We start from the raw sequence: 10227 nt of genomic DNA, 5'->3' as shown, positions 1-10227 counted from the left end.
GAATTGTAGAGGTTGGATTAAAGATTATGCTAAGGATTATTATTGAAAACCCTTACAAAACACTCAGAAGTAAATATTTTAAATTGAATTAAATCTTTGAAGAGAGTTGAAGAAATATAATCATTGAATCATTGAGTTATCTAGATTTTACCATGTCTTTTCTAGTTAACTTCAATTTATTGTTTGTTTCTGTTTTATTTATGGGCTAATCATCCCATACTTCTGTTTGGTGAAGATGAACCCAGATCTTATGTGTTGATTTTTACTTATGGATGTTTTATGTTGATTTTACTTGTCTTTGATAATTAAAATCCTATCAAGTTGAAGTGCTAGTTTAAATTATTAATCAAGTTCTATGTGATAGATGATCATTCTAGTTGCATGAATTTGTTATCTAATTGTTTATGATCATTAAATTGTTAGAGCTAGTGATTAATGATATCATAAGGTTAAGTAATTAAAAGCTAATAACGTTTACTGTGTTAAAGAGAATAATTGATCATTAACTTATGCTTGGTTACTTAACTTGATCATAGGAAAGTAACTATTAGATTTTTGTTTCATAGTCCAGTTTTTTCTTATATGGATTTTGTGTTTAACATATGCTTGATCATTGCATACAAATTTACAAATTGATACATCTAGGTAGTTGATCATAATAACTAGTAACATAATGAATTGGTAATCAATATATTCCATCCACTAGAAATCAACCATAGGAGAAGGGGGAATCAGAACTACAAGGAAGTACTCTTTAATCTTGAAGTTAAAATCACTTTCTTCACTTGTTAGTTTTAATTAATTGATAATATTTTGAATTAAGTTACTGAACTTGCAAAATTAGTAAAAACCCCAATCTAAAGTCTATTTTTAGTCTATTTTGAAGTAGTTAATTTAGTAATTGAAATTACTTTCCTTGTGATAGATACCTAAGTTACCCAAGCTATTCTATAACCCAACTCGATACACTGCTTATAGGTGAATAAATTAGTTAAGTTAGTTAGATTTACAAATGTAAAAGTTGATAGGTATACTTTGTGCACATCAAGTTTATAGCTCCGTTGTTGGGTTGATTTAGTTTATTTAATTATTCATTATTTGTTTTGAATTTTTAATTTTTTTTTATAACACGATGCTTGTTGGTAAGGGTTTTGTTGTTATTTGTAGGAATTTATGATCATATGCATTGTTTGGTTTATCTTTTTGCATGGGTTTCGAGATTACAAGCAATTAGGGAATTCTTGACTTGTTTAGTCTACAACTTTGGTGAATTGTCCAACTAAATCCACGAGGTGTAGTATAGCGAGATGTATCAAGCTGGTTAAGTGGAAGACCAAACTCTTGTTGTTTATGACTAGTTGGGTTAACTCTTATTCTACTTATTAGTTAATATTTCAAAGAAAACAAAGGAAATAGTTTGAAGGGTCCCAAAAGTTTTTGTTTTCACAAACCACTTTTTGCAAGCAAGAAATTTAATCAACAATTTTAGCATGATTGCGATGAAGATGAGTGATCATGATATTATATTTAGTTATTTTAGCGTGATTTTAGTTTTACTTTTATTTTTATTCTATTTTTAGTTCATTTAATTTTTGTTTTCCAGGTTGATGCTCTGGATGTTATAGATATCTGAAGAATAATATTGACCTTTGGATGCTTTCAGTAATTTTTACTAGGATCTTGTCCGATTTTGTCATGAGAGATACTTCGTGAGAGGCGTTGCATCACATAAGTGTGGGGTCACTTACCTACATGAGAAACGGACCGAGGCTTTATTAAATTCAACTACTATAGGGAAGACCATATATGAGAGGCGAAAGGAGTTTTTGGCCGATACAACCCGGGTTCTTTTTTAGTTAGGATTATTTTTACTCTTCAGTTTCCACGTCGTGGCAAGTTAACAACCACGAAATGGCGAGATCTTTTGCACGATGAAAATTCTTGAGAAATGATTCCTATATTTTAAACATTGACTGTCATATGATATTTTCGTCAATCGTTCCACATACCAAGTCCAAACATGAGTAGAAATGTAAAGTAGTTCTAGTTTTTAGTTTCTGCCAAAATCCGAAGCATCATCATTCTAGGTTATATTTCGAAGCAACCCACTACAGTGGATTTCGTTCTCATGACTACATTCCCAAGGAAAATTTGTTCATTTTCTCCCTCTTTTATTTTATATGCTTTAATTGTTTTTATATACAATGATGGCATTATATAATTTGAGTGTGGGGTATGCGAATTGGAAAAATAACAATCATGCTAGATTTTAAATATTTATATACTAGAAAAAAAAATAAAGACTTGAAGAATTTTCTTGCATAAAAAATCTTGTTAATTTTCAAAATTTTGTTTTGATATTATTGAGTTAGAGATAAGTTAGCTAGTGATTTGTAGGATAACTTGAAGAAAATTATAAGATTTAGTTGAGCCAATTTGTTATAATATATTTGTGGCTTCCCAGCCATAGTGAAATCTAAGACAAAAATGCGAACTTATGTATCGTGTATTTGAAATGTATCCATGGAAATATATGTAGTCATTGCACATTAGACTAATACCTTTACCTAATAAAGATTGAGGTATGTTCCCTTACTTATGCATATGTTTTTCTTTATGATTTTTCATTGAGTGAAAAAATTGAGTTATGAAAAAAGAAAAAGTGAAAAGAGTTGTGAAAAAGAAAAAACGAGAGAAAAAGTTGAAAAGAAAAAAAAAAGTTATTGTTGAGTGAATAGAAACTATTAAAGTATGAAGATCTTGAAGTAGTGAAGAAATAAGGAAAATTGTCAAAAGCCCAGGGCTTAGTAGTCAACGTTGTAATTTTTGTTCCTAGGGTATTTTATCGTATGTATGCTTGAGAACTTAACAAAAATACTCTGTGTTTAAAAATGTTATATTATGATGTATTTAGAGGGATGTATAAATCAATGTTGTTTAAAATAAGTAGGGAACATTTATGAGGGTTGTAAGTATCTAGATTTTGCGAAGTAGTTAGGCTTTAGACACAAATGTATGTATTGAGATGAAAGATAATTGGTGAATTCAAATTGGGTTATTCTAAGTGATGTTGGTGAGCAAGGTATGATGTATGGTATTAGAATCAAATCATAATGAATCTAGTTTTTCTTGGGGACAAACAAAAGAATAGTGTGGGGTATTTTGATATGGCCTTATTTAACTTTATATTTTAGGTCATTATCTTAATATATTTGATTAAAATGTAATATTTTAAGATATATGATACTTAGTTTGCTTTGAAATGTTTGATTGTAGATAAAATGGAAGCTTGGAATGCAAAAGGAAGAGAAATGAGCTAAAAAGACATAAAAAGGATGTTGTTGGACAAGTTGACCCCTCGTCAGTGTTTTGACCATATCTCATGACTCGTAACTCCAATTGGAAAGATTAAAAATGTTCTGAAAACTAGACCAATCTTTAGACAACTTTCGTTTTTTGAGAAAATTATGATTCGTAGTTCCCATGCCTTAGAAAGCATTTCCACGACATGTTAAATCACAAAATTTTGCTGACGCGAAGAAAACAACTCCCACGGTGTGGCAACTATTTCTCCATGTCGTGGCGATGCTGAAACCCATAAATAGAGCCTTCAATTAAACCTAATGATATGTATTCAACCCTAATTAGTTCCCTACAAAAATAAACCCCCAAACTACGATTTTGAGAGTTTAGAACGTGGCTGGACGGCCGTTAAGCATATTTGTAGTGAGGATGTGAAAGATTAGAGAGTCGATTCAGGACAAGAATCATTTAGTTTATTTTTTCGACCAGGATTAGCATTCTTTTATTATTTTTATATGTTTCACTTTCTAATTTAGGGCTTTAAAAACTTGTTGCTTTGTGTTAGACTAAATCAATCATTGAGATTACGGATTAATTTGCTATTTAGAGTACTTATTCATATTTATCTAATTATGTTTGCTCGATAAAAGATCCTGATGTATTAAAGTTATAACCTTTTGTGTTTAATGCTGATTATTATTAGGACTAGATGATCATTCTATCTTGATGTACTTGAATCATATGAATCTATAATCATTAGATTTTTATGACTAGGATTTTTACCATAAACCTAGGGTTAAATACAAAAGTTGTTAACCTTAATGTGTGAGCTTATATACGGTGATCATTCATGTATATATATGGTATTATGATCATTAATATCACTTTATAATTCAAGTTTTGCATAATTTGAACTTAGTACTAGTATGCTTGTTTGTTTGTCTAATTCGTCAATGAATGAATGAAATTGTTTTACTAAAGGATTAGTTTTTTGATCATTTTACACGTCTTATTTTTTGTTTACTTTTTAGTTATTTATAACCATAGGATCCAAAACTCCTGTAGTTCCTGCACTTCGAGATCGGAAATCCGCTTTCCTTAAAAACAAGGACAAGAAGGTCGACGAATCGACTAGCACTTTTGAAGTTGACAAATTTGAGCACTTTGAGAAGAGTCAAAGAAAGAAAGAAGTAGGATCAGGAAGCAATTAACAGGAAGATATAAAGAGTAAGTAAGAAGAGATGGCAGACATAACATATATAATGATGGGAGAGTACAAGAAGAGGATATGTAATAACGGACCTGGTGTTGTACAACCCGAAATTCAAAACAACACAAATTTTGAACTGAAGGGCACATTTTTACCATGTTGAAAGGTATTCTATTCTACAGGAAGGATCAAGAATATGACTTCAAGCATACTGACAAGGTGAGCAACATTGCTAACTATTACAATTTTCCCAATATACCTCGTGGAACGCTGTTATGGCAAATGCTTCCGATGACTTTTAGAGGAGTGGCAAAAGATTGGCTCGAGGCACTTCTAGCCAGTGCCATCACTACATGGACTCACCTTTATGAAGATTTCATCCAACAATTTAGTCCACCATCCAAGGTTGCAAAATTGAAGAATAATATAGCTAACTTCGAACAACGAATGGGGAATTCCTTATATGAAGCTTGGGATAGGTACGAAGCTCTTTTTAGAAATTTTCCTCAACATGAATTGAACGAATGAGAAGAGGTGTTTATTTTCTATGACGGGGGTGAATGTGATAACAAGGAAACTCCTTAACTCTCAAGGACCACTAAGAAAGAAAAATTCGACCACAATAAAATATTTAATTGAAGAGTTTGCGAAGCACTCAAGAGAATATCATAACCAAGTAGAAGATGCTACAATAGGTAGAGACGATGGAGGACACAAGAAATTATGAGCAATAAAGGCTAAACTCGAGAACATGGATTTGTGAATGAAAAAATTGGATCAATCTTTACATGTAATACAAGTTGGGCATAAAAATTGAAATGGGTTTCATTTGACAAAAAATTGTGATTTAGATGAACATGGAAACCAACAATTCGAAGTATGTTACTCGAGTGAAGACATGTATGATGAAGATTGGAGAAAGCCAAAGAAAGAGTAGTTGCCATATGAAGAGTACAAAAAGCAAATTGAAGAAAAATATTGACAAACCGGATGTGGCTACTAGCAAAAAAACGACCACCACCTAAGAAAAAGATGGAATTTGGGTCAATGCTTAATACGTTTATGGAATCCTCCGAAAGAAGACACAATGATACTAATTTTACCATGCGAAAACACCAAGCTTCCGTCAAAAATATTGAGATTTAACATGGGTAATTAACAACGCTTGTTAACGAGGGGTTACCATCAAAGAATACCGATCCAAAACCATAACCTCACGTTATGACTATATACACTGAAAAAAGAGGAAGATTTTGAGCCATTTATAATGTTTGATACCGATACTGAACAACCCGATCCATAATCGGATAAAGTTGAGCATGAAGCAGCAAATGAAAATTTACATGCCCAGTGCCCACAACGTGGCCACTAGAGAGTACAAACTCTTGGTTTTTAAAATCATACCTGCTTCCTCTGCAATTCCTATCTCGAGCCCTTAAGCATATTTTCTAGCCGGAAGAGAAGAAGTTCATGGAATAAGTGCTATCTCTCTCGATAAACGCTCCATTTTTAAAGAGTTGGATAAAACATCCACTATTGTGCTTAATGAGTTATGTTCAGTTGCAATCATTGAAGGATTTCCATTTAAAATGGGAGATCTAACCCGATTAACTCTACCTTACGAATTTGACAATTCCACTTCAATAAATGCTTTAGCCAATTCGGGGGATAGAATCAATCTCATGCCATATTCTTTTTATGAGAAGTTCGATATACCAAAACTAAAAAAACACAAGGTTGACACTTCGAATGGCAAATCACTCAATCACTCGTCCACAAATTTCGAAGTTGGAAAATTTATTTTTCCAGTTGAGTTTGTGATTCTAGACATGAGAGAAGATGAAGAACTTCCCATAATTTTGGGAAGACCATTCTTCATCACCTCAAGATCTTTCATTAAAATTCACGAATCAAATCTCACACTCCATGTAGAAGATGAAGAAATAAATTTTGAAATGAATCAAAAAGTGAGTTATGACAAGCCAAGAGATGAAGTGTTAAGTATAAATGATTTGGAAGAAGAAAATCTTAATGAGTAAAATAAGATTGAGAAATTAATGGAGGATGAGTTAAAACCATGGGAGAAGCCTCAAGTAAAAGAAGTAAATTGTTCCAAGCCAAAAGCTTCCATTCCTATGACCTTTAAAGTGTTCACATTCACTACACCCAAGGCGCAATTTGAAGAGGCAAGTGACGAAGAAGAAGGTGATTTAGGTGATAATGGGGAGATAAATGACGAGGATATGGGTGAGGAAATAGAGGAGTCAATAATTTCCAAGATAAAGGTAGACAAAGAGCTATATAAATAAGATGAGATGGGGAATAGAAACATAAAAAGGAAAACTATGGGATTGAAACTCAAGCACAAAGTAAGTGCCAAGACAAAGAAGAAAGAAAACTCGAAGAATGCATACGTATGAATGGTACAAGAATACAAGAAAAAGTGGATATAGCAAAAGGATTCCAGCTCACGACTGCTTAACAATAAGTGCTTTTCAGAAGGAAACCTGTTAATTGAAGAATTATTTATCCTTTTGATTTTTATTTTAGTTTTCTTTGTTTTGTTTTTTTATAACTGAATGATCGTGATGTTTTCTAAATTTATCTAGGAAGTTTGTTTTATTTCTGGGTGTTCATCTTTTGGGGGCTATAGGTGCGACTTTTACTTTGTTTTGAAGTCCAAAAACCCTCCATGGGTCAATTACGAAGCTAGATATTCAACTGGATCAAGGATTTGAAGATTCAAGCATTATTATATCGAGATTTCACTTTAGGTTTGCTTGATAATCATGTCTACCAATCTTTTGGTGATATTTTTCTTCTTTAGTTTATTGAATATGGTGTAAAAGCCTTTACTTTCACTAGATCTTGACGAACCCTAGTTAAATTTGTTTTGATTTCATTAGTTGGATTATGTGAGTATGGTTAATAGTTGTGTTCGATTGATTTCTTTAGCTATCATGTAAAGTTACGATTTTTATTTCCTATTACTAAGTGATGCATAGTTGAGAGGACCAATATAATTACATTAACTTGAATCTTAATTAGTTTATGATTATTAAATTGTTAGGACTAGAGATTGATCATATCCTAGGGTTAGGTTATATTAATCAGTGACTTTAGCTATGTTAGAGAGTATTAGATATTCATGTTATACTTAGATTGATTGTCATACAATTGACAAGAAAGCACTAGATCATATCGTTCATAGTTCGAATACATTAAATTAATTATGTGTTCACTAATTGCATGATCATTGTACTAGTTGTTCATTAATTATTAGTACTAGCAATTCTGACCAGGATAACTAGTCATACTATAATTTGGTAATCAGCTCATTAATCCATTTCACTTCAAATAGATCAAGCCTAGAAACTTGGAGGATTTTTAATCTAGTGAAAGTACTTCTTATCTATTGTTTCCACAAAGGTCTTTAGTTTCATTTGATTAATTGAGTGTTAAAACAAGTTAGTTATTTTGAACAACAAAATCCACATTTTTACTTTTTTGTTACTAATTTAACTAACATTAGAATTATTTGATCAAAACAATCCCATTCCCTAAGTTCGACACCCTTTATTACCTAAAACTATATTACTTCATGACTAGGTACACTACCTAATTGTGTTTAAGACTAGTCTAGATTCGATAGGATTTTGTAAATTAAAAACTAGTGCATAAAAAACACATCAAGTTTTTGGCACCGTTGTTGGGGAACGAGTTATTTGATTTGTATTTTAATTGCTTTTAGTTATGTGATCCTTTTTGTGGGGTAAAAACATATTAAATCTTATCAGAATGCTAATCATGGTTGGAACAACATACCGAATGATTTAGGGCTTCAAAAACTTATCTAGGAAATTTATCTATAGATAATGTTCTAGTTATTCCCTATCATTCCCATTCAATTTAATTGCTTTTACTTTTTGATTTAGGCCAAAAATTTTTTTTTCATATCTTTACCATGTCTTTTATATATTTTACCATGTCTTTTCTAGTTAACTTCAGTTTATTGTTTGGTTTTGTTTTAGTTATAGGTTAATAACCCCATACTTTTGTTTGGTGAAGATGAACACGAATCTTATGTGTTGATTTCAATTTATGGAGATTTTATGTTTATTTTACTTGTGCTTGATAATAACTAAATCAAAAAGTAAAAACCAATAAAAAATTAAATGTTAATTGTTGCACCCCTTCCCGGTATGTATTTAAATAAGTTTATTCCTTTGTGAGGAACTTCACTAGTCCATTGCCCGACTCATCGAGTAGAAACAGGATGAGCACGCGTATTTAGCCGGTTACTTGGCGAGTCCACACGCTGGACTCGGCGAGTTTTCCTGTTTGGAGGAAACGCTAATTTTAGGGTTTTGCACCTATTTAAACCCTCTTATGTGCCCAAACTCATCTCTTTCACCTCCAGAGCATCAACTATCAAACCCTATCCATTTTCTTAGTGAGTGTGTGTGTGTTTATTTCTTGTGAAGGCATCTTTGGAGTAAGAAGGAGAAGGAGAAAGTTGGAGGGTTCAAGGAAGAGGAATTAGATCTAGAATACACACTCTATTGGTCATCTTTTCTGGTATTAAATTCTATACCTTTCTTATTGATCATATAGATCTATGTGGTTTCTAATTTGTGGTTTCTACGATCAAAATGTTGGGTTATGAGCATTCTAACACTCCTAAGTGTACATGCAACCCTAAATACCTTGGATCTATGTTTTCTCTATTATACATGCAAATATGAACATCCAAGGTATTATCCTAATCTAGCATACAAAACTATCAATATAACAAGATAGAATACATACCTCTTTGATGTAGAATGTCTTCATGAAGCTTGAGTGCCTAGTACCCCAAGTGTGACACCTCAAATGGTTCACACAACACCAAATACACTTGGAATAACTTGAGAGAATTCTACACTTCATGAAATCGGCTAGCACTTTCTTAGTCTCTCTAGTGACCGATTTTGATCAAGAATAAGATGTTTATATAGTGTTACAATTAGGGTAAACCCTAATTGTCATGACTTTCCATTTCCTTGGATCCATGGGTTCAAATACACCATGGAGCATCCATGGACCATCCTATGGGTTTTAACCCAACTTGATTATCCATGGAGCAATAGCCCACTATACAAGTATGGATGATTTACACAAACAACCCATATATTTAATTAGTCTTCTTTTGATCACTTAATTAATAATAAGATTAATTCTTGATCAATACTAATTAAATAATCTCATTATTCTTATTATTAATATACTAGAACTTATAATATATTAATAACCATAAGTGTCTTATTTCTCTCATTATAGTCTATCCAAGTGCATGATGCCATGCAACCCAAATGGACCATGCCGGGTCGGGTCAAGTCTTACCAATTATAGTTATGAACTTAGACATTAATCCAACAGTCTCCCACTTGGATAAGTCTAAAACTATTATTGCATATGACTTCATGAACCAACTGGCAATCGTAGCTCTCAAAAGCTTCTGTCGAACTCTGACCTTGTCGATAAACGCTGGCCTTTGTCAATGACTTGTCCATTAGATAAGGGATCATATATTCCTCCATTCTAGATATCATATGGACTGAGACATGGATTATAATCATTCTCTCTGTCCATTTGTTGTTTCCCGATTTCCGATTTATGACGACTGACTAATTGAACAAATCAAATCAGTCCTGGCCCGGCCGAGCACTTCCATT

The 10227-nt window shown here is 32.3% G+C and overlaps 1 protein-coding gene and 1 non-coding gene across 2 annotated transcripts; one reads left to right on the top strand and one right to left on the bottom strand.

The window, feature by feature from the left end:
- Positions 1 to 4924: 4924 nt before the first annotated feature.
- On the bottom strand, positions 4925 to 5031 carry LOC145007799 (small nucleolar RNA R71). The gene has a single exon (XR_013663164.1). It is a non-coding gene; the product is annotated as a small nucleolar RNA R71 (small nucleolar RNA).
- Positions 5032 to 6102: 1071 nt separating this feature from the next.
- LOC145007126 (uncharacterized) lies at positions 6103 to 6552 on the top strand. The gene has a single exon (XM_078966114.1). It carries the CDS (start codon positions 6103 to 6105, stop codon positions 6550 to 6552), a length of 450 nt encoding a protein of 149 aa, XP_078822240.1.
- Positions 6553 to 10227: the final 3675 nt, after the last annotated feature.

The sequence above is a fragment of the Lactuca saligna genome, chromosome 7 (genome assembly GCF_052625555.1).
Source record: "Lactuca saligna cultivar CGN05327 chromosome 7, ASM5262555v1, whole genome shotgun sequence".
NCBI lineage: Eukaryota > Viridiplantae > Streptophyta > Magnoliopsida > Asterales > Asteraceae > Lactuca > Lactuca saligna.
This window is presented reverse-complemented; position numbering and strand designations above follow the sequence as displayed.

Coding starts and splice junctions, on each gene's coding strand:
- LOC145007126 (XM_078966114.1), top strand. CDS start 6,103: ATGGGAGATCTAACCCGATTAACTCTACCTTACGAATTTGACAATTCC.